We start from the raw sequence: 24,248 nt of genomic DNA, 5'->3' as shown, positions 1-24,248 counted from the left end.
CTATACCCCGCACCCTTCTGTAGTTCATTTCTTTTTATCTTTATTTTTCATGCTGCGCAGGGGCCAGTGGGTGCAGCGCGGTCGGAGCTTACCGCAGGTAAGAGTGTGGGGGAGGAGTAGCATACCAGGCATGGACAGATGTGGTGTGCCGGGTGGGGGGTTGGATGTGTAGCATGCAGGCAGGGGAGCTCAGGGCTGTCACCTGCAGCGGGAGCAGCGCCCGGAGATTACCGGAGGTCAGGGCCATCTTAACAGCATTATGGGCCCCCGGGCAAAGCAGTCCAGCGGGGCCCCTCCCTACACAACCTTGTGGGTGCCGCTGTACTGTATGTATATATATGTATATGTTCATACAGGGGCGGATCCAGGAGAAAATGACAGGGGGCACCATCAGGGCCGTCTTAACAGCAGTGTGGGCCCCTGGGTAAAGCAATGCACTGGGGCCCTTACCCATTCTCCCCTCCTAGGGGTGGGGGTGCTATCAGCAGAGGCGTAGGGAGGGCGGAGCCACCGGAGCTCCTGCTCCGGGCGCCGATTGGTTGGCTGGCGCCGCCGGCCCGCCCCCCCTCCGCAAATGATCCCTGCTACTTGTGGCGTACGCCCGGGCAGCGCCGGCGGCTGACCTGCCCGGCGCCTGCCTCCTTCCCAGCCTGCTCGCCCGGTCCCCGCCGCCAAGCGTCACGGGCGGTGAGGCCGGGCGGCGGGCTGACAGTCACGCCGTCGCCGAGTCCATTCATGTCCTCCTCCTGCGGGCCGCGGCTGCCTCTGATTTGCTGCTGCTGCTGCTGCTGCTCGGTCTGGCTTCCGGGCAGCGCAGGCAGCCAGCGTATGAGCGTAGCAGCACTAGTGACTGAGTGACAACACTAGTGCTGCTGTGGGTGTCACACTCCTCCCAGCGGCACTGCGGCAGCCAGAGAGTCACCTGTCTCTGACCCCCTCCCTCCTCCCTGGCTACAGCAGCGTCATCACCAGCCTTCCCAAGCGCTGGCTGTAGCCTGGAGGAGAAGGTGTGTTGCTGGCTGCCGCCCGTGCCTTATTCAGTTATCCAAGGTGATTTTTTTTTTTACAGCTAAAGAATGTACTTAAAATAAACATAGTTAGCTTGTTTTTTTTTGTTGGATTCGTGGAGCCCGAGGATGTGTGTGTGTGGGGGGGGGGGGGGGGGGGGGGGAGAGAGAGGGAGGAGAGGGAGGGAGAGTGAATCTCTGGCTTCTGCTGCTGCCCTGGCCTGCTGTGCTGTATATATCTTTATGCTGTATATATATCTATCTATCTTTATTTATCTTTATTTACAGCTGTCAGCATGTTATATATAGCGCAGCAGCTTCCGTTACAGCGTCTTATATAGTGCAGCAGCTTCCTTTACAGTGTCTTCTATAGCGCAGCAGATTCCTTTACAGTGTCTTATATAGCGCAGCAGATTCCGTTACAGTGTCTTATATAGTGCAGCATATTCCGTTACAGCGTCTTATATAGAGCAGCAGATTCCGTTACAGCGTCTTATATAGCGCAGCAGATTCCGTTACAGTGTGTTATATAGCACAGCAGAATCCATTACAGTGTCTTATATAGCGCAGCAGATTCCGTTAGTGTCTTATATAGCGCAGCAGATTCCGTTACAGTCTATTATATAGCGCAGCAGATTCCGTTACAGTGTCTTATATAGCGCAGCAGATTCCGTTACAGTGTCTTATATAGCGCAGCAGATTCCGTTACAGTGTCTTATATAGCGCAGCAGATTCCGTTACAGCGTCTTATATAGCGCAGCAGATTCCGTTACAGTGTGTTATATAGCACAGCAGAATCCATTACAGTGTCTTATATAGCGAAGCAGATTCCGTTACAGTGTCATATATAGTGCAGCAGATTCCGTTACAGCATCTTATATAGCGCTGCAGATTCCATTACAGCGTCTTATATAGCGCAGCAGATTCCGTTACAGTGTGTTATATAGCACAGCAGAATCCATTACAGTGTCTTATATAGCGAAGCAGATTCCGTTACAGTGTCATACATAGTGCAGCAGATTCCGTTACAGTGTCTTATATAGCGCAGCAGTTTTCGTTACAGTGTCTTATATAGCGCAGCTGATTCCGTTACAGTGTCTTATACAGCGCAGCAGATTCCGTTACAGCGTCTTATATAGCGCAGCAGATTCCGTTACAGTGTCTTATATAGCGCAGCAGATTCCGTTACAGTGTCTTATATAGCGCAGCAGATTCCGTTACAGCGTCTTATATAGCGCAGCAGATTCCATTACAGTGTCTTATATAGCGCAGCAGATTCCGTTACAGTGTCTTATATAGCGCAGCAGATTCCGTTACAGTGTCTTATATAGCGCAGCAGATTCCGTTACAGCGTCTTATATAGCGCAGCAAATTCCGTTACAGTGTCTTATATAGCGCAGCAGATTCCGTTACAGCGTCTTATATAGCGCAGCAGATTCCGTTACAGCGTCTTATATAGCGCAGCAGATTCCGTTACAGTGTCTTATATAGCGCAGCAGATTCCGTTACAGTGTCTTATATAGCGCAGCAGATTCCGTTACAGCATCTTATATAGCGCAGCAGATTCGTCTACAGTGTCTTATATATTTCAAATGTAACATGCCAACACATGTTAGCCACGCCCCCAATTCATTTCCGGGGGGGGGGGGGGGGGGGGCGAAATATGCCCTTGCTCCGGGCACCATGGCACCTAGCTACACCGCTGGCTATCAGCAGCAGCTTTGATGTCCCACGGGTGGCAGGGGGTGCTCTATATTCCATTCAACATGTAGGACCTGGAGCAGTAACTTCTGCTAATTACTCCTTTACTGCACAGGTGGTGGGAGGGTGAACACTAACGTGTGGAAGGGGCACTGAGCTGAATGACGGGTCCCTTGTAAATGATTTCCAGGGAGGTAGGGGGTGTTTTATACACAGGGGAGGGTTGGATAATGGAGTGGGCTTAATATTCGTCATTTTCCGGTGGAAGGGCAGCTTGTTTGACTGCAGATATCGGCAATTATCTGTAAATAGATTTCTTAGCCTTCAATAGTATAAAAACCTAGAGTCCCAACTTTCAGGAGGTGCTGGGGACTTGGGGATCAGGAGCCAGAGCAATCCATTGACAAAAATATAGAACTGTACACCAGACGTTTGGAGCTGGAGCAGGGACCGGCTGCTGGAAGGCTGATATCTCTGGTTCTGAGAAAGATAGAGACAAGCCGCTAGTGTTGACAGAAAGGGGAGAGTCACAGCTTTTGGACTATACTCTCAGAAAAACCAAGTCAGAGAGAACCTGATAAATATGACTGGGAAGTAAATTAGTAATTAGCAGAAGTTAATGTGGACTGCTGCTTTGAAGTTGGATATCTCCAGTTCCCCAGGGCCGATTTTCAAAATTCTGGTATCTCTGGAAAAAGGGGATCCTCAGCTTTCAGAAAAGGGCCCTTATACACCTGGGGCCCCTGGGCAAGTGCCCATTAAGCCCATACGAAAAGACGGCCCTGCCGGAGGTAGCAGGGCTGGAGTAGGGTTCAGGGGAGGTGGCCAGGCACTAGACGTGGAGCTCCCCGGTGGTGAGAAGCACTGAAGAAGCAACAGCAGCAGCAGCGAGATATGGAAGTTAAGTTCTGCTGTGCAGGTTAGAGAGTGGATGCAGCTCCACTCATTCTAGGTGTGATCCAGGTCTAAAAACACAGATCGCACTATTCACACATGAGCTGGGGCATGGACCCAATTTGCAAGTCCTGGGAATATTCCTGATTGATTGCAAGGTCGCAGACCAGGAACCCAGTCAGACCCTTTTAGACATTAGCAGGACCCTGGGGAGACTCGCTGTTCCCTGGACAAATTCTGAGTTTTCTGAAAGGGGTATAAATAAACATACTTGCCTACTATCCCAGAATGGCTGGGAGGCTACTGAAAATCCCAGAAAAGAAGGCAAGTCTCCCTAAGTGGCCTTGACTTGTCTGCACCCCCCCCCCCTCTCAGCTGTACACATGCCCCCGCAGCCGCCCGCTCACATAGTAGAGGTGGGCTGGATCAGATGATAACAGGATTTACTCTAAATTGCATCATCTCGTAGCCCTGCCCCTCAGTTTACAAGACAGATAATCTGAGTATCGCATAGTGGGAACAGAGCCGAAATAATGTGATCATTTTGTACCTGGTGGAATGAGTCATGTTGGAGGGTTTGTTACTATGCACTGGGCTGAGCAGCTAGGCACACCAATACAAAACTAAGGGGCAGATTTATTAAGCTCGGTGAAGTGATAAAGTGTCTGGTTTTTATCACCGGCCAATCAGCTCCTAACTGTGAAGTTACAGGCTTGGTTTGAAAAATGACAGGTAGGAGCTGATTGGCCGGTGATAAAAACCAGACACTTTATCACTTCACCGAGCTTAATAAATCTACCCCTAAATGACATCACAGTGCAAGTATATAGGCAGCAGTCTGATCTTTGCTACTTCCAAGGATGTTCAAAAACCAAGTTCTTTTGTGTGGAGAAGAAGGTAACTGTCAATATCGTATCCACAAAACAATACATATTTTTGCTGTTAGGCGGAATAATGGGGGCATGGGTGCAGCTATCTTCTCCCATCAGAAGATGCAACTGTCGGTGATGCAGAGGTGGATGCTATCAGCGACAAAGCATTGACCACACCAACAGACTTTGGACATAGCCTACAGCATGCGTAGACTGTCCGACTAAACATGGCTGCCATTGTCAGTGTAACTGCATCTTTAGATAGAATCGCTGACACAGACATGCTCACACCTAGTAGCCACACCCCTGTTACCACCTATCTAAATGACATGGAGTTGCATGCATTTGTTCATGATGGCTTCCCTGCATCCACCTCGGAATCACCCCCTTTGACTGTACCAATAACGGCTTTGCAGTGTTGCATAGCAGTGACCATACATACTGTACTTCACAGGTAGATGTTGCTATTAGTCAAAACAGATTTCCAATAGTGTAATTAAAATCTAAATTTCATTTGATTTTAATATGACCTGGACCATCCATGAAATACACTTTTCATTTACTGAATTAACTGATTCACTTTTACAGAACACTAAGAGCAGATGTGTAGCTACAAAACTCATTGTATAATGATGTATAGTATAAATTACACCAACCTCTCCACGTCTTGTATGGTCTCAGGGAGCGGAATACCAAGCGTCTCCGGAAGGAAGCAGGCTGCAACGCCAGAAATGATTGGGCAGCAGCTATAGATAATGAGGGGAAGATGGATGTAATACTCTGCAGTGATCTGAATCAGTGGAGCTATTATTCCTCCAAGCCGTGCCATCATAGTACCCAGCCCCATGCCAGACTGCCTGCAGTAGAAACGATAAGTCATTGGTCATCAGTCTCTGGTATCTTCTGCACAACACACTGAGTGTTCCTCACCTGATCACAGTTGGGTAAAGTTCGCCAGTGTACAGGTACACACAATTGAATGATGCTGCCAGACACCCCTTCCCGAATACTGTTACTGCCGTACGTGCAATATGAAGATCTATGAAACACAAATTCACTTTCCATTGATTTTTTGGAAATTCAGGAACTGATATACACCTACAGGTAGGACCTAGTCATTGTGTCCAACTTATACAGTGTACTGTTAATAAGGCATAGGATTTAGATAGACAGCCATCATAATCTTTTGTTATATGATTCTATATTTTCAGCATATTCACATAAATCTAGTACATGTCTGGTATATAAATTCTGGCATATAATTGGTTTCAGTGAATTACTAAAATAAAACTTCCCTTCCAGTAATTAACAGCTTCCTAGACTTTGGTCTATTAGAGGAATAGTTATTTATTATCAAGTTATAGACCCTGAAATGTATCATTTATTATTGCCGCTGTTATTCAGACAAATGTAGGAACAAACCCAGGGCCAGACTGGCCTTCTGGCAAATGCAAAAGGGGTCGATGGCCAGGTGGGCCAATTTGTCACTCCAATGTGCAAGCACTGCCTTCCGATCGGTGCACAGAAAGAGCCGCCTGACTCGCTACGGGTCCGGCGGCTCTCTCTGTGTGCCGCATGTGCACAAATGCCGGGGCCGATTTGGCGGCCCATTCCGTCCCTGAACAAACCCATACAAAGACACAGGCTCTGAGAGGTCCCGGTCATTGCAATGTAGTATAAGTGAAGCATTTACTGCTGAGGGGTCATCCTATGCATGGGTAACAATGGGCAATATAGACAAAGTCCTTTGTGGTGCAGGTTCCCCAATGGAAGAATCTATAGTATATAATTTGTAACTAAAGATTATTCGGTACTTGTTTAGTTTCATGGCCGCCGTAAACTTCCGGGTACAGCGCTCACCAAACTATCTAATATAAATGAAATTAACTGTATGCCAACGTAGATAGTTCATATCCCTACTATCCACGTTGGCATAGAGTTGATTTTAGATAGAGCGGCGAGCGCAGCGTGGGCGAGCGAAGCGAGCCCTGCAAGGGGACTCAGACGCACGGCCGCTGCCGCCGTGAAACTAAACAAGTACCGATTATTCAGAACTGATGTACTGTATGCTGTATCAGATTGTCACCTTTTAAGATACCCACAAACTTTCCACCCCATCCCCAGTCCCTATCTGCTCCTACCTCCAGTTCCTTCTCTCCAGTGGCGTAACTACCTATTTTGCGCCCGCCCCGCCGCTAATTTTTTTGCCGCCCCCCCCCCTCCCACTTCCCCTCCACCTCCCCTCGGCACCCACCCCATGCCCATACCTGCTCAGCCGCATCTGCGGTCCCGGTCCCGTCTCTCCCAGCGCTGGCTCCTGCTTCTATAATGAAAACTGTCTGCAGTATGGGGGAAGCCATTTTCTAAGTGTCCGTTTTCATTATAGAAGCAGGAGCCAGCGCTGGGAGAGACGGGACTGTGACAGCGCAGCAGGCAGGTACCGGCAGACAGCAGTGGGTAACTATAGCCCCGCAGACCCCCGGCGCCAAAGAATTCTCTGCACCTCCCCGCTTCCACGGGGGCTGCGGAGCTTTAGTTACGCCACTGCTTCTCTCCATATCCCAAAAAATGTTGTGAAATCTTTTAGAACACAAAGAAGTAATTTGGTTTGTTGAGTGGCCTCTAGTGGTCAGTGGTGGTATCTATGATATCTTCCCATGTACACATCTAACCAACAGGGAGTATTAAAAAAAATCTTTTTACCTTCAGGAACAAAGATATTTACTAAGATGGCAGCACCAGCTAAGAACAAACTACCAGCTTGCAGAACACGACGTCCCAAATAAGACAACACGAAGAAGGATATAAACTTAGCTGGGATATCAACTGTCCCAAAAATGATCTGAATGATATAGATGCTGATCCCAAATTTCTGAAGGTCCATGGCCAGACCGTAGTAGGCAAAACTGGTGGAGAACCTGAGAGAGCAAAGCCAAAGAGAAGAGACAGTGAGAGATCTGAGGACAAGAATCAATCACCAAGGTACATTACTGTATATTATGGTTTGTATCTGCACTACTAGTATGAAAACTTTTATAGGGTTTGGTGTCAAGCAGGGGCGTAACTATAATTTGTGGGCCCCATAGCAAAACATAGAGACAGTGGGCCCATTTTCAATAGTATGTTTGTGACTATTTCCCTGAAAACACAAATTTTTTGGGAATAGCTGCAAATGGAAAGAACCCATACCTCCCAACAGTCCCGAAAACCGCGGGAATGTCCCGGTTTTCAGGGACATTCCCACGTCCCTCCCACTGCTGGCAGTGTCCCACGGTGAGGGGGGGGGGCTGTTGGTAGTCCCCCTTGTCGGCTGCTGAGCAGCTGTGAATAAACGCTGTGCTTCTATTCCCGCAGCCAGGGGACTGGGGGAATGGCTAGAGGCTCACAGAGCCTCTGGGTCATGCCCCCATAGTGTCAAAATGGGGGCGTGGCCTCGCGGGAGAGCTGCAAGTATAGACCACGCCCTTTAATTAGGCCACACCCCGAAATTTTCAATGCCCCTACGCCGCGGATTCATCTGCCCCTCTTCCGTATCCAGAGAAGTTGGAAGGTATGAGAACCCCCATATGTATGAAGCAGGGACCACAGTGCACTGCCAGTGGCCATTGTGCCTAGGCAATGAAGTGGGGTGTGGGGGCTTTGGAGTAGGCAGGACTTGGTGTAGGGGGAGCTTCTGGCCCTAGAAACAGGTCAGGCCCCATAGCAGCTGAATCCTCAGTAGTAACGCCAGTGGTGACAAGCCTATAAAGGTTTGGCACTATAACGGTGCATTGTATTTGTCTCTAAAAACACATTCTCCTGTACAAATGGAAATGGAGAACTGGAATAACATATTTTCTTCCTCTTTTAATTTACAAGTAACAATGAAATGAACATATTTATGTTATACTTACCATGAACAACATATACAAAAGGATATGCGACGAATCACAGGTGTCCTAACCAGATCTAAGACGGAATAATTAGTCTTACGAGCTGCATTTATATCCTTTTGCATTTCATATTTAATTGACTGCAGGGAGAGAGGATACAAATGATAATGCAATGGTATAAAGTCTTAGGGTGACATTTAATAGGATGCGAATTTGGTCACTTTCCAAAATCGCACCTCATTGCACTTTTCAAAATCGCTATTTTTTTCCAGAATATCTGTGCATGGTTCTGGCAATTATCTGTGCATGGTTCTGGCAAATTCGCCTGTCAGAACCTGGTCTGAATATTTGGCGATTTTTAGTAACATTTTTCCGCTTTCACATCTCATTAAATATGCGATTTGTAGACTTTAGAATGGGAAAACATCTGGATGCGAGTTCCGGCGTTACTAAAAATCACACCTTCAGAATTTGCTAATTCGCCGCAAAATCCGCATTTTTTGGCGCTTTTCGCATTTCATTAAATATGCAATTTCGGAAAAACATGCGATTTCAGCAGTTTAAGCCGAAAAAATCACACAAATCAAATTTTTGCATCTCATTAAATGTCACCCTTAATTTTACGAACAAATGTTATAGTATATGACTATATATTGGCAGGACAGTGGTGATGGGACTAATTTTGCATTGGATTAATGCCCATTTTTGGACACGTAAAACCTATTTACATATAACCTGACCCCACTGCATGTACTGAACTCTGGTACATTTAGAAAGGATATTCAATCCTGGGTCACGACTATTGGGCTGGTCCAACAGCCATGACCCTGTCCCGTTCTTGGCTGGCTCGACGAAGAATAGGCAGGTGGGATACAATGTCCCCCCTGCCGAATGGTGAAAAGGGGGCATAGCCACGAGATATGGCTGTGGATCGTCTGGGAGTTCGACAATCCTCGGCCTTTCTAGGCAGAACGGGCCCGACTGCTTCTAAAGTTAGGCCCGTTTTGCCGTGATCCATGTTCAATGCTGTCGGGAAAGACAGCATTGACTAGGGCCCCGCCGCTATTTCCCCCGTCGGTAATAGTGGCGGGAGATTGAATACCCCCCTTATTCTGTACAAACAGAACATCAGTAATAATGTACGCCTTAGACAAGCTACTGACCTCCACAGTAAGTTTTTCCACCTCCTCGGCCTTCCCATTAATCCTGGCCACTTTCTTCAGGTCTTTTAGTGCTTGCTCATATTTACCAGTAAGAACAAGCCAGCGGCTGGACTCAGGGAGGAACCTGGGAGACACAATCACAAACCTCATCACTGTCAGTTCCAAAGAATCGTCCATGGATACCATGGATGCTCAGGATTAGCTGATGGCAAATAAAAGATCAATATCAGAAAGCAGGTGGTGAGGGGCGTCTGCGAGTCAAGTAGAATAAGGGCCATAGTGCAGGCAGTCCCATTTGGGGATTGAATTTCTGTTTCCTAAAAGAATCTAAAAGGTCAATTTAAAATAAAATATTTTATACTATTACTAAATAAAATGTGTTTTACGTTTTCTATCCAACATAAATGTGTTTTACTTATTATTATAATTTTTTTATTTTATTTATAAAGTGTCGCATGTGGTCCGCAGCGCTGTACAAATGGCACACATTACAACAATACAAGGTACACAACACATTAAAGTAACTGTTACAGAGCACAGGTGACAATTAGCAGCACAATTCTCAGCTTATACGGTCCGATTCTGACGCGTCCGGAGGAAATTCGCAGCAAACCAGAACAGCAATAGGCCGCAAATGCGCTCAATATGCTGTGCACATGAGCAGGGTCTCCTTGCATACAAACTGTGCAAAGGTAGACTTCTCTGGCCGTATGTTGGGTGACTTACAGGCAGGGGGAGTTTTGTGGTGGACCCCTGGTGCTTCATGGCGGGCCCACAAAAAAGATTGGCGTGCCCATGGGAAGGCTTGGCGGGCCCCAGTGAATGCAGGCATACCCCTACCTGATCAGGGCGGGTGCATGGCGTTAGCATCCTCCCTGAATTTGCATCAATACAAGCAGACACCACGTGACTCCTGGGTCCTGAGAAATCCTTCAATAGTAGGTAACCATCAAAGGATTTTGTTGTGTACACATCCCTGCACAGGAGGAGGGCTTGCGTTTGCTGGGGGCGGCATTAACCTGCTCTGAAAACACGCAGCCTAGCGAGCAGGTCTGAATCGGACCTTTAATGCAGTTGAGATATTAGGAAACAGAGGAGTACTTGGCATATTACTATGGGGAAGTTTTGCCATTGGACAGAGATGAATGAGCACAATTGAGAAGAGCGGCGAGTGAGATGCGCACGTTCGGATTTACCCGGATTTAACCGGATCTTAAAATTGGATCTTATTGGATATATGCTGTCACATGTTTTTGCTCCAAAACATGTGACAGCTGGATAGCCAAAAAGATCCAGTTTTCAGATGCGGGTAAAGCTGGGTAAATCTAAAACTGCACATCCCTCTGCTGCCATGGTCGCTGAGTAGGAAAGAGCTGACGTGAGAGGAAAGAGGGGCTGTGAGAACAGGAGGTAAGAGGGCATGGTTCCAAGGAGCTTACAATCTATTAACTTTCCAGCCGTATATAGTCTTATTAATGAATGCTTTAATAATGTACAGATTACCATCTCATACACTGATGTGCATTGTTAGAGTGAAGCTGTGATTGGCAAATTGTGAGTAATACAGATATACAGTACCATGTATATACAAAGTAGATGAAGAAGGGAATCGCTGAAGCCAGCTGAAGCATGCGCCAGTCCTGGATCAGATAAGCCAGTCCCACCAATACCAGCTGACCAATCGTGTAACAGTAGCCAGTGCCTGTAAGGATGAAGGCCCGATTTTGTGTGGGGATCCATTCCACAACTGCAAACAAACCATACGGTTAAGAAGAAAGTACAGACACTATAAGACATAAACATTTATAATGCTACACAAATGTGTGTGCAATTTCACTTAACAATCCCTTTCTCATAAAGGGCCTGATTCCTGTTGGCTCAGAAGGGGCCAAATTTGGTAAGTATCACACTCGCTGAGGCGTTCGTATGCTTCATATTTAGGGGGGAAGGCAGGGGGCGTATGGAGGGGAACGCCATGCGTTTTATGGGAGTTCCCCTGGGTAAGCAGGCATGGCGCTCCCAGCTCGGGGCAGGCGGCTGATTTCACATGAAATCACCGCCCGCCACGTCTTCGGCGGAAGAAGGAAATAAAGGTCAGTTTAGAATGACTTTTATTTCCGAAAGGGGTGAGAAATCATTCGATGTTCTGTCTCCAATGGTCACATGGTACCGAGGGGATTAGGCGGCAGGGGCTGGCGTTCGGCCAGGCAGCATTAAGCCACTTGCTAAGCAGCGAATTACTGCTGCTTAGCGAGCAGTACAGAATGACCCCTATTGTCTGTTCCGGCCCTTAGGAGGAAACCAATTTTCAAAAACAGGTACAGTGGTATTGCTTAATCTTCATTTAATTGGATAAACCATTCAAAACCAGTGTAATTCACACGTGATGTTGCTATAGGCAACCAACCAGAATCTACTTCTTAGTTATTTAGCACCCTCACAGGCATGTCCAAACTATGGCCCTCCAGCTGTTGTGAAACTACACATCCCAGCATGCCTTGCCGCAGTTTATCTATTAGGTAGTGCTAAAACTATGGCAAGGCATGCTGGGATGTGTACTTTCACAACAGCTGGAGGGCCACAGTTTGGACATGCTGGAGGGCCACAGATAGTAGACAGGATCTGATTGGTTGCCCATAGCAACATCACATGTAAAGTAGAATTCACATGTTAGTAAATTTACCCCATACAGTATTCAAACTTCAGTTTGGTGAGCTCATCCTTAAGGCCAATAAAACTATCCATACAACATCCATTTGCCTTAATACAATAGGAGGGGATTTTATACTTACTTAGGGAGTAGGAATTGAGTACAATGCCAGAAAGAGCGACCCCGGTCAGGAAACGGAACACGCAGTACACAATGTAGTTAGGAGCAAATGCTGCACATAGTCCAGAGACGGCCATCTGAAGGTTCGACCAGATATTCAACGGTTTGCGTCCAAATCTATGGGAAAAAAAATCTTTGTTAGACTGCTGGCATCCAAACTGATCATATGTTATTGTGTAGGAGGGTTCATGATTTGCGATGATAAACCTCTTGCTTTTACTGTTAACAGGGATTTAATAATTACATATTAAGACTACCTGGCGTTAGAGCTGTGCATCACAAGGTGTATAGCTCATAGCAGAGAATTGCTGTGATTGGATGACGGAAGGTGAAGGTAATGTACAAAGCATACCTCCCAACTGTCCCAATTACAGCAGGACAGTCCCGCTATTTGGAGAAAAGCAGCGGTGATCGCTGAAGAGATGCCATGCGTCTGCCCAGGGCATCTGTGCATTGCAGGAAGGAGAAAGGGAGGGAGCAGGGGGCTGCCCAGCTGAAAATGATGAAGACAGGGGTTGTGGTGCTAGGCCACGCCTCTCTACCCAGAGTTACTCCTGACCACACGGTAGCCCCGCACCTTTTCGAAAACTGCAGTTTATCCAGGGAAACGCATCAGTGCCTACACTCTATTGAATCCAGCCTTGTACAGTGGCGATCCATTGTGACTGGACCAGCCCTGGATGGTAAGTAAAGCAAGGTCTGTTGGTGGGAGAGGTGCGCGGCGATCAGCGGTCCAGATGGGGCCACGCACATCAAACACGAAGACTGCAAGCAGCACATGTGGTACCTCAGAACTCAGGCATTACACCCGGGGTTTGTTCCGGACCGACACAGCTTCACATTACATTCCCCTCCCCCCGCAGTCCTACCAGGGCAGCTAGGATACAACATCACATTCAAACGCAAGGGGGGTTCTGGTTACCCGGAAACCTCTCTCCTCTTGGAAAGTGCCTTGAATGATGATAACAATAGCACTGGTACATACCCTCCAACATGACCCACTCCATTAGGTACAAAATGCTCTGTTTCTGGACTTCCCTGCCAGTGGCATTTACAGATGTGAGCCTGCAGCACAGTCCAATATTCAAAAAGGGGAGCCACGCCTACTGCCACTCCAAGCATCACTGTCCTGGACTCACTGACAGTTGATGTGACCACCCCTCTTTGAATATTGGACTGTGCTGCAGCCCCACCTCTGTAACTGCCACTGGCAGGGAAGTCCAGGAACAGAGCATTTTGTACCTAATGGAATGGGTCATGTTGGAGGGTATGCTGGTATATAATATGATTATTAGAGGGGAGCTGCAGCACATGCCCAGTGTGCCTGCTTTTTCTACCACATTTACTGTATGTGTGGCTCTGAACCCTCAAACATTGCACTGAGAGCAGCTGCCAGGAGGAAGAGACAGGAGCCTTGCGATGAATTGGGAGATTGTGAGTTTAGAAAGTGCAGTACTGTTTCAATTATGTTTGTGTATTTATTTATTTATTTATTTATTATGTTTAACCTTTTCCTGACCACTTATTTAAATGTTTGAAACAGCCTATACTATAGACCATCTGTACGGTTAAATATTAATACTGTATTTCATACAGTATCCAGTGTATAAAAAGACAAATATCCACGTCAAATCTGACTGACCAATTGACATAATCTGGATGCAATCAACTAATGATTAATATCTGGATGCAACTGACTGGACACCGTAGTCTGCACCAGAAACCAACAACAGCCATTAACTTATTAAAATACTTTGATGGACACATAAACTTTCAAACTGTTATACTTTTTCAAAGAGTTAAGGTGAGTACACACGGGGGCGATTTTGTGTAATATCGCGGGAAATATGGTCGCTAAGCGACCATATTGCCCACGATGGGAGTCTGCACCGGCGATATATCGCCGGGCGCACGCTCCCGTTTTTACCCCTGTAGTGATCGCTGGTCGCAGGAACATGCTCCTGTGACCAGCTGATTTCCACTGCCGGGCTCCCCCCGGCAGTTTCTTTTTCATCAGCGACCATCTCTGGTCGCTGATGAAAAGGAGAAACTGAGCGATATATTGCTCAGCCATATATTGCTCAGCAATATATGGCTGAGCAATATATATCCCCCGTGTGTACGGGGCTTAAGATGGATAGCTAGTCGTTATCAATACTAAGGAGCCACTACCTGCATGTTTGATCATTAGCCTTTTTGACAAATCCTCAACTCCATTTGTTTATATATCTTTTTATTATTTTAGTTTTATAATTGAGCTCTCTAATCTTGCCTCAATACTGTTTTTAATACATGTTTCATTGTATTGCATTGTATATCTGTACTGTTTTCAGATACAGACCATTTAAAAAAAAAAGTCAATATTCTTTCAACCAGCAATCAATCTGTAGTGCTAAACATTTGTCATACCCTCCTAATCACAACAATCAGGACTTTTCACATACGAGCAAGATTCACGGAATGTGACAATACACTGTTTCATTCTGAAAGTTATAGAAACAAGTGACAGATTGTATTTAAATTGTATCTATTAATAACACACTGCTATATTACTAGGTTTCACTCCACACCACTACAGCACATTAGAGATAGGGTATATTGAGCGCTGTTTCCCACAACAAACCCTTTCTCTTTAACAAATCAAGGCGAACAGCCCTGAGAAACCAGCAGCACTACCCGAAGCATCTGGGTGAGATTTAATAGGATGAGAGATTCAGAAGTGATAGATTTGGTAACAAATCTCCATTTTTTTTTAAAGCGGCAATCATTTACACTGCAAAACCAGTTTGATTTTGCAGTGTAAATGATTGCCGCTTTAAAAAACTGGAGATTTCTTATTAAACCTCTCAATTTCTCAAAGCTCCCAATAAATATGTATTTGTGTGTTTTTTATTTAAAAAATCAAATAAAAATTAAAATCTAAAAAAAAAAACCTCTCAATTTCTGGATCTCATCCTATTAAATTTCACCCGGTGTCTCTGAAGGAAGAAATAATGGAATTTTATGTTACTTATTCCCCTGAGTACTTTGTGATTTTAATATATCCTTGATAACGCAGTCACAGCTCATTTTCTGACTGGTCAGTAGAAGAAATTACCAGATATTGAGAAAATTGCTCCAGATATTGCATTCAATTATACCTTGAAGTAGTGAATGTATCGGTGTATAGACACGTGGTAGTCAAACTTTTGGAAATATGCGGTAACAGGCTTGAGGATGCAGCAAGTTTTCTGTACAGACCAGCAGATGCCATGCACCTACAAATAGCCCAGTTACATACAGTAACCAGTAAAGATATTTTATTGAAACTAAAGGTGCCCATACACGTTACAATTATTGTATACAATATTGTATACAATATCGCATCTCATCGCATCTCGGTTTTGCGATAAGATGAGATGAGATCTAGTACAAAAAGTGTGTGCAGCACATACCTTTTGTACTAGATCTCATCTGTTCTCATTGCAAAACCGATATGTGATGAGATGCGATATTGTATACAATATTGTATACAATATTTGTAACGTGTATGGGCACCTTAAAGCAGGTGCAATTGCAGGGCTGGATTTGTCACTAGGCCCGTGAGGCACGGGCCTAGGGGCGGCACCTGACAAGGGCGGCAGCCGCCAGGCACCTGCTGTCATTCAGTTTGTCAGTCTGACACTGATTTTTTCAGAGCGCCACTCCTTAATGCAGGGAGGAGCTCTCTATCCTCTCTGCATCCCCACAGCTATGCCTGTGTGCTCAGCTCTGCTGCCGCTGTACCTGGAACTATTCTCCCTGCAGTGCACTCAGGTTAGGATCCTTCCTCCTCTCATCATGCTGCTGCCTGCTTCAGGACCGGAATGTGTCTGGACTCTGGAGCACTTTAACTGTTTGCATCCCTTCTATTAAACAGTAAGTGCTAAAAAATTGTCATGTGCCTCCAAGTGTGTACCAAAGCTAATTATTGTGTGTACTGTGAGTACTGGTGTTATTATTACGGGTGCACATATACATGCATAAGGGGGGGGGGGGGGGGGGGGAGAAATTGACCCCAAAATTCGCCCCTGTGCAATTGTACTCACCGTTATACTCCCTAGTAGATGGAGTGGAGATGTGTAGGCAAGAGTTAGTGGGGCAGGATGCTGGAACAGTGGTCTAAAACAGCAGGTAATTGGAGGTATCTCTAGAGCTAAATGGAAGACCATTGTGACCCTCTTTCCTAGTCCCAAGATGGCTCTGCACATGCTTAGTAGTATTATCTGTGGCCATCTTGGTACAAAAAGAAGAAATATCCCTGAAGAGCAGCAACATGGTGTCTGCGCACTGCACTTGAAACCAGGGATAGAAACAGGGGGGGGGGGGGGGGGGGAATAGCCTAGATCATCCGCCCCTGGCTAGCGGTGCTGCTAGCGGCGGTCCGGCGATGTGAGTGAGCTTGTTGCGTCTCCCGATCAGCCAGCCTAGGAGAACAGCAACAAGTTTTGCATTTCAGCCATGTGAGCGCATGGAGGGGGCACGCGGATCTGTTAAATTGGCCCTGCCACATTACAGCAATCACACACCTAGACAGATCTGCTGCCATTTATCTCCAGCCTGTAACAATGTCCTAGCTCTCTCCTGTTGCCTGTGTCCAGAGAAGTCTGTCCAGATGCTGGCAGCTGGGAGAACGGTGCTACCTGGCCATCGGGACACTGTATGCTTTTGTTGCCGGCTTCCTCCTGGCTAGCACTGCAGGCAAAGCGCTGTCATGGAGGGCAATGTGCTGGGTTAGAGAGGGGTTAGTAGTGCAATGGCTTAGCTTACATCGTGCATGGGGATAAATGTCCTGAATGCAATTGCTGAAGTTGCCCTATTGGCTCATCATCTGATGCCAAGCATATATCATTTATATCTGGTCAATGCAGTAGTTCCAATATTGGGGAATAATCCTTTCTCAGTGGCAAACGCAGGATTTTTAGAGGGGGGGGGGGGTTCCAGATGTAATCCAAACTCTCCCACTCTGCAGCACATTGGAGTAAGTACCAAAGTCTTGGTGAGTGGTAACAGCCCTGAAAAGTAAACTTTTTATACTGCATGGAATACAGTATTAATATTTTTCAGTACAGATGGTCTGTAGTATAGGCTGTTTCAAACATTTAAATAAGATAAGTGGTCAGGACCATAAAATATATACACAAACATAATAGAACCAGTACTGCACTAAGCTCACATTCTCCCAAATCATGGTAAAGCTCCTGTCTCTTCCTCCTGGCAGCTGCTCTCTGGTCCATACAGTAAGTGTGGTAGAAGAAGCTGGTACACTAGGCATGTGCAACAGCTCTGCTCTGTCCCTTACACTGCATGATGTGATGGCAGCCAGTGGCATAACTATAGCCCCGCAGCCCCCACCATGGCGGGCAGGCGCTGAGTAACTGTGGGCGCCGGTCTCCGCTGCGGGGCTATGTTACGCTGTGTGTGGCTGGCCGGGACGTGTGGGCAGACAGCGCGGCCCCCTCCCCTCCCCCTCGCCCTCCCATCCGCCCGCCCTCGTACAGTTAATCACCCCCCTTACCCCTCCTCGTGCCGCCGCCGCCACATTCTCGCAGCTCAGATCTCCAGTCCTTCAGGCTCCAGTCCTTCAGGCTCCGGACCGTCTCCTCCTGAAGTACAGTGCTATTGAAAACCGCCCCTCAGAATATGGCTGCCCCCTAACAGCAGACAGTTTTTGTAGGGATGCTAGAGGAGGTGGCAGCCTCCTCTAGCATCCTTAAAATCTGTCTGCTATTAGGGGGCAGTCATTTTGTGATGGTATTATTTCATTCGCACTGTACGTCAGGAGGAGACGGTCCAGAGCCTGGAGGAGATCTGCGCTGCGGGAATGCGGAGGCGGCAGCAGAGGGGTAAGGGGGGGGTGTTTAACTCTACGTGGGTGGTTGGAAGACCTAGGGGGGGGGGGGGGGCGGCGCCTCCTATAACAGCGGGGGGGGGGGGGCGTAAAAATCCTAGCTACGCCGCTGATGGCAGCTCTATTGATCATATTATATACCAGTGCTATTGTCATAATTTAAGGCACTTGCCAAGAGGAGGGGGTTTCTGTGCAAGAGAAACCCCCCTGTGTTTGCCTATGCTTATCCTTTGTGTGCATTAATTAAAGCTCCCACGAGTCTGTCAGAAAAATACCCTACTAACCTGGATGTGCTAGAGTGTATTTTCTTATGTAATATGCTCTATATGCTGCCATTTCCAGATGTGTATAGCTATAGACTATAGGGATGAAATTTACTGATGTGAAATACACTTCACAGGTCATGTTGCTATGGACAACCAATCAGAAGCTACTTCTTATTTATTTATCACCCTCTAGACGATAGTAGACAGGATGTGATTGGTTGCCCATAGCAACATGACCTGTAAAGTGTACTGTATTTCACATCTTAGTAAATTTCACCATTGGTGTTTTGTGCACTGGGTATCAGTAAGTGGGACTATGTCTGGGCTGGCACATGCCTCTGAGGAGGAGGGCAGCAGCAACCCAGCTGCAGATGTGAATAGAAAGCCGCCCACTGGGGTCGGTAAGGGAATAGCAGAGGTGGGCTTTATCAGGTGGGCAGGAGTGCAACATCTATATTTATATGTGTGATGGAGGAGTCAGGACTGGGAAGGGGAGGAGTTGGGACTGGAAATAGGAGGAGTCAGGACTGTAAAGGGGGAGGAGACATAAATGGAGGGTGGGAGGGTCAAGAATAAACAGTACCGCCCTCGCCCCCAGAAGAAAAGTCTAGATCTGCCCCTGCTTGAATCTCTATTGGTCAGAACTAGCAATGATTTATCAAAAGCTTGTCTTACTTGTCTGAGAGCCCTCCACACAAAATGGACCCAACCAGCACACCGGACATGAAAATGGACTGAGCCAACTGCCTCATTCTGCGACGAGTACAGACCAGATCCCACTGCATGAAATTATAGAAGGATGAGAAGAGCATTCAAAACAATAAAAAAAACGAATAGAATGGAATGCAGCGAAGTATGAAACTACAAGTATAACATTAAACAGTAAACAACATAAATTAAGATGGAGCCAGGTTTATCTATCCAGATGGCACGTCGGAGCTCTCTATCTCAACACGCCATTTGCCAAGAAACGCGATCATCTCACACGCATCCCATTCTCAGTAAATGGCACACCATTAAAAAAATTGGTGTGTGTGGTGCACATTGTACCCATTATAAATACGCCATCGGTGTACACTCACACCCCTCCTATTCCACAACTCCTGCATCAACCTAAATTACCTTTTTTTATTTTTATTCATTAGTTATTGGTAATATCCAACTACAGTGAATGTTTTATATGAAAAAACGATAGGTAACAGTAACCAAAATCTATTTGAATGAGTTTATGGACGTGATCTAGCTTTGTTAGCAAAGCAAAAAATAACACAAATTGGCAAGACCATGTATGCATGGGTATGGATCATAGGATAGACAGACATTAGGTTTACAAGCATTAGGTCAACCACTGAAGGTCGACATGACTGAAGGTCGACATGCATAAAGGTCGACATGGCAGAAGGTTGACATGGGTTAGGTTGACAGGGTAATTAGGTTGACACAAGCATTATGTCGACATTGGGGAAGGTCAAAAGGTCAGCATGGAGTTCTTCCCTTTTGTACCTGAATGTCGACACAGTCGACATGGACAATAAAAAAGTGTGCCGCAACCCTTCGCATGGCCCGCTGCGCTCATGCTTCGGGCACACTATTTTATTCTCCCACCATGTTCTAGAGGATGGTAGAGCATGAAATACTGCCTGTTGGCACATGTCGGCTCAAAAACCCCATGTCAACCTTTTGACTGTTGACCTTCCACATGTCGACCTAATGCTTGTGTCGACCTAATGTCCCTGTTGACTTAACCCATGTCGACCTTCAGTCATATCAACCTTCATTTATGTCAATCTTCAATCATGTCGACCTTCATGCATGTCGACCTTCAGTCGTCAACCTAATACTCTGTGTGTGTGTGTGTGTGTGTGTCCCCTGAGGCTCATTTCAATATTTTGCCCCATAACACAATATACAAGTGCAATTTGATGATCTTTGCTGTATCTAAAGTACAACTGGAAAGGAACTCAAGGTCACATGGACGCACCAGCAGTTTGTACCTGAGGACTTTACCGTATCAAGCCATCTGCGGTGGTGCCACCGCAGACCTTCGTTTGAAGTTTAGCCCACCGCAACCAAAATATATGGTGAGATAAAGTCTTCATGTTATCTTGTGCAGAACTTATGAAACATTAAGCAGTCCATTCACCATCTTGTTGGAAGGATTTCATTTGTTGTTATATTTGCTTGTCACAATAAATCAATTTTCAATATATTGATTATTTATTGAACATCTATTTAAGAGGGTTACGCTCAACTCAAACATTTGTTTGCACTGCTGAGATTTTAGAAGGTGGCGTACCTTCTTTTTATGTTTGGGTAAGGTGCACCCTGCTTAACTCATTGCGCTGATCTGTTCCACAAACATTTGTTTCAAAGTATGCCCACTGGTGGCAGTGTTACAGATGCCTCTGTCATCAGAAGAAGAAGATTAATCGCACTCCCTCCGCTACCTCCAAATGGCGGGCAGTCCATGAAGAACAGTGTGGCGGAGTAATACGCAAAGTGAGAGGGCTCCCCTCAGGTAAGGAAAATAATGCTTCTTCTGCCTACTCGCATGTGCAAACCCCCTGTGCGAATGCCTTTGACTGAGGTGTTCACACAGACAGGGGCGGGCAGGAGGCGGAAGCAGCTGAATGGCCAGCGTTTTATGGGGATCACCATAAAAACGTTGGACGGTCCCCTGGTAATGTAGGTTTGTCGATGACTTTGTGGGGCGGGCTGCTGATGTCACATGACGTCAGTGCCTGCCCTCAATTCGGCTGAAAAGTAAGTACTGCCTTATTTTACAGACCTAAGGCTGCAGAAATTATTCGATGGTAGCCACACACCCGCTTGCATGCAAATGCCTGGATTCAAGCAGGGTGGCAACCATGTAGCGTTTACCTGTTTGCTAAGTTGCAAACATACCCAGCCTTGTGAACAGGTCTGAATCAGGCCCACAGTACACTTGCTTAGACTCCTCTCGGGTCCCTCTTTGCAATCCAACCATTGGATTGGATTGCTAAGAGGGACCCGAGAGGAGACGCTGACACCCGCTCCCGCTAGACGCTGACAGAAGGCAGAAGCCGGAGAATTAGGTGACGTAACCACAAGCCACCCGCCACATGCAGAAGCTGCTGATCGGCAACACGGCACCATATCCAGCCACCTGAGGTTACAAACATCGGAACTCAGGTAGCCGTTAGGGTTAGCTAGACAGCCTCCAACCCCACAAAAGAGTTGTATACATTTTTGCACATTTTGGGGGAAATTTACTAAAAAAAAAATTTTTTTTTGGTGTATACGTATTTTTGGCATTTACTATGCCAAAAAAACCGCATTTTCGTATTCTTAATGATGGGACATTCGTATTTGTATTTACAAATACGAATGAGTACACCATCGAAAGAATATGGCAGAAATCACCATTCAAAAGAATGGCGGTTCCTGATTTACTAAGCAGCCGTATTGATAATACGGCCGCTAATTAGTATAAAACGGCCACGAATATACAGCAAATATAGGGGTTCCCCAATTTTTAACAACCAGCACCAGGCTCCAGGTCCGGGCTGGTTCCCAAAATATGGGGGACAAAATGAGTAGGGGTCCCTGGTTAAGAACCAGCCCCAGGCCAAACCAGCCAGCAGGGTAATGCCACAGCTGGGGGGGGGGGGGAGACTTTTTATACAAAGCGTTAACCCCCTGACCGGTCAGCCTGGCTAGGGGCCCTGGGGGAGTGGGGAGCCCCCCCCCAATAAGCGCGGCTTCTGATTGGCTGCTGAGCGGCCAATAGAATCATTCTGATGAGAGGCGCGGAGGATGAAAGATCTCTCAGTCCGACGCGGGGAGCTCCAGGAATCGCCGGCAGCTTGAAGAAGCTGGAAGAAGTCCAGGACTACGTCGGATCAAGACTTCAGATCTTTCATGGAGAACCTGGGTCAGTAGGATTTCCTTCCACAGGTCCCCCATGGATTTCTTCGGACCCCGGACCGCACGACGACACGGACGACGCCGACATGGACATCGACATGGAGAAGGCCGACATAGATCTGGACTAGGACAAGGCACCGGATCAAGACCCTGGGACCTACCTACGGGATCAAGATAGGTAAGTATCAGTATGTGTGTAATGTATGTATTAAAGTTTTATTTTTCTTATGTGTCAGTGTGTGTTTATTTAATGCCTCGCAGGCTGGGACTTGTGGTTCTCCAAGTCCCTGCTTGCGGGGGAGGCTTGCTGGGACTCACAGTTCCACAGTTTTAAACAATAGTTTTTAAATCTATTTTTTTACACTCAATCAGCCCGGTGGCCACCGCACAGGGCCACCGGGGACAGCACCAGGCTTCAGCCTGGTCAGGTAAGTCCTGGAGGGGGGGCAGGGCCGGCGCCACCACCAGGCAGGACTAGGCATTTGCCTAGGGCGCCGGCCACTGGAGGGCGGTACTGAGCCGCCAAGGTACCATAGAGAGGTACCAGAAAGCAGGGAGCGGGGAGCAGATAAGACTGTCATCCTCCCTCTCCCCTCCCCGACCCCATCCCGCCCGTTAATCAACGCTGCCCGCTCCCTGCTTGGGGGATTTCAGCGCGGCAGTATCGCCCGCACCTCCCCCCCGTGCCACATCACAGTGTTATCGCACCCTCCCCCCGTGCCACATCACAGTATTATAGCAACCCCCCATCCCCGTGCCGCACCCGGACCTGGAGCCTGGGGCTGGTTGTTAAAAATCGGGGAACCCCTATTTGTCGGGTTCCCTGATTTTTAATTACTGGCCCCGGCGCTGGTTACAGCAGTGGGGGGGACCCCACGCCGATTTTTTATTTATTTATTTAATTTTCTCTTTTTTTTTACACCTTGCAGCCTGCACGGATCTGACTGATCCGTGCAGACTGGCTCCGCAAATTTGTATTAACGGCCGTATATACGGCCGTTAATATGAATTTATACGCCATCGGAGGGTTACAAAGTAGTCATATTTGACTGCTTTGTAAATCCCCCTCTGGAACACGACTTGGCATACGACTTTTGCAGTCGTAGCCATTCGTATTAAGAATACGAATGCAACTTTTTGCATTCGTATTCTTAGTAAATCTCCCCCTTTATATTTATTTTTATTTCATTTTTATTTCTTTTTTATTTTATTTTTCATTTCTATTATTATTATTATTTTTATCCATATTTATTTTATTCTTATTTCTCATCTGGTAAAATTTCTCTTCACCCTTTGTTTTGTCCAAACAAGCACCGAGTATTCTTTTGCTATTTGCAAATCTCCAACATATTCCTATATTTACTGGGCAGCTCCACCAGCAAGTGCAAATTCGTTTCTGGGATACAGTACAACTCCCTACCTATCTGATGTTATTATCTTGGTTTATAAAGAGGAGCTTTGCTCTGATTGGTCAAAGCATGAGAATAGCTCTAATTGGTTAGAATTCCATGAGGACTGGTAACTTCTCAACAATCATTGTGGGGCAGATGTATTAACCAGTGTTAAGTGTATGATGCTGGTTAACTGGTGGGATTACGGTTTTCCCAATGTATGTGCAGTGCACCTAACATGAGCTAGAGATGTTGCTCTGCGGGGATGTCCCCTGTAATCCCCCCAGTATTTAGCGGCTGGGGCGATGTATTAACAGCCACCTAGGCGTTAAATCGCCCTGGCCGCAAGGCCAGCTCAGGGCTAGCGTTGTTCTATTCCCACTGCTGGGACACCGCTAGCCCTGCTGCTGGCTCTGGGCTGCGCTGCAGATCTCACGGTAATAGCGAGATGTTGCCCACACTTCTCTGCATTATTCA

General features: G+C 46.7%; 1 protein-coding gene across 1 annotated transcript in view; it reads right to left on the bottom strand.

Moving 5' to 3' along the window:
* The window catches only part of LOC146045058 (solute carrier family 22 member 6-B-like), a 34,955-nt gene that overhangs the window by 756 nt on the left and 9,951 nt on the right, over positions 1 to 24,248 (bottom strand). Inside the window, exons 2-9 of the mRNA XM_083163751.1 lie at positions 19,150 to 19,253; positions 12,302 to 12,456; positions 11,088 to 11,256; positions 9,510 to 9,633; positions 8,368 to 8,486; positions 7,178 to 7,392; positions 5,405 to 5,513; positions 5,131 to 5,331 (exon numbers count right to left, since the gene is read on the bottom strand). Coding sequence (XP_083019877.1) covers positions 5,131 to 5,331; positions 5,405 to 5,513; positions 7,178 to 7,392; positions 8,368 to 8,486; positions 9,510 to 9,633; positions 11,088 to 11,256; positions 12,302 to 12,456; positions 19,150 to 19,253 — 1,196 coding nt within the window. The remainder of the gene's footprint in view (positions 1 to 5,130; positions 5,332 to 5,404; positions 5,514 to 7,177; positions 7,393 to 8,367; positions 8,487 to 9,509; positions 9,634 to 11,087; positions 11,257 to 12,301; positions 12,457 to 19,149; positions 19,254 to 24,248) is intronic.

Source organism: Crinia signifera, chromosome 11, assembly GCF_055691185.1.
Source record: "Crinia signifera chromosome 11, ASM5569118v1, whole genome shotgun sequence".
Lineage (NCBI taxonomy): Eukaryota > Metazoa > Chordata > Amphibia > Anura > Myobatrachidae > Crinia > Crinia signifera.
The sequence above is the reverse complement of the archived record's forward strand: the minus strand, read 5'-3'. Positions and strand labels throughout refer to the sequence as shown.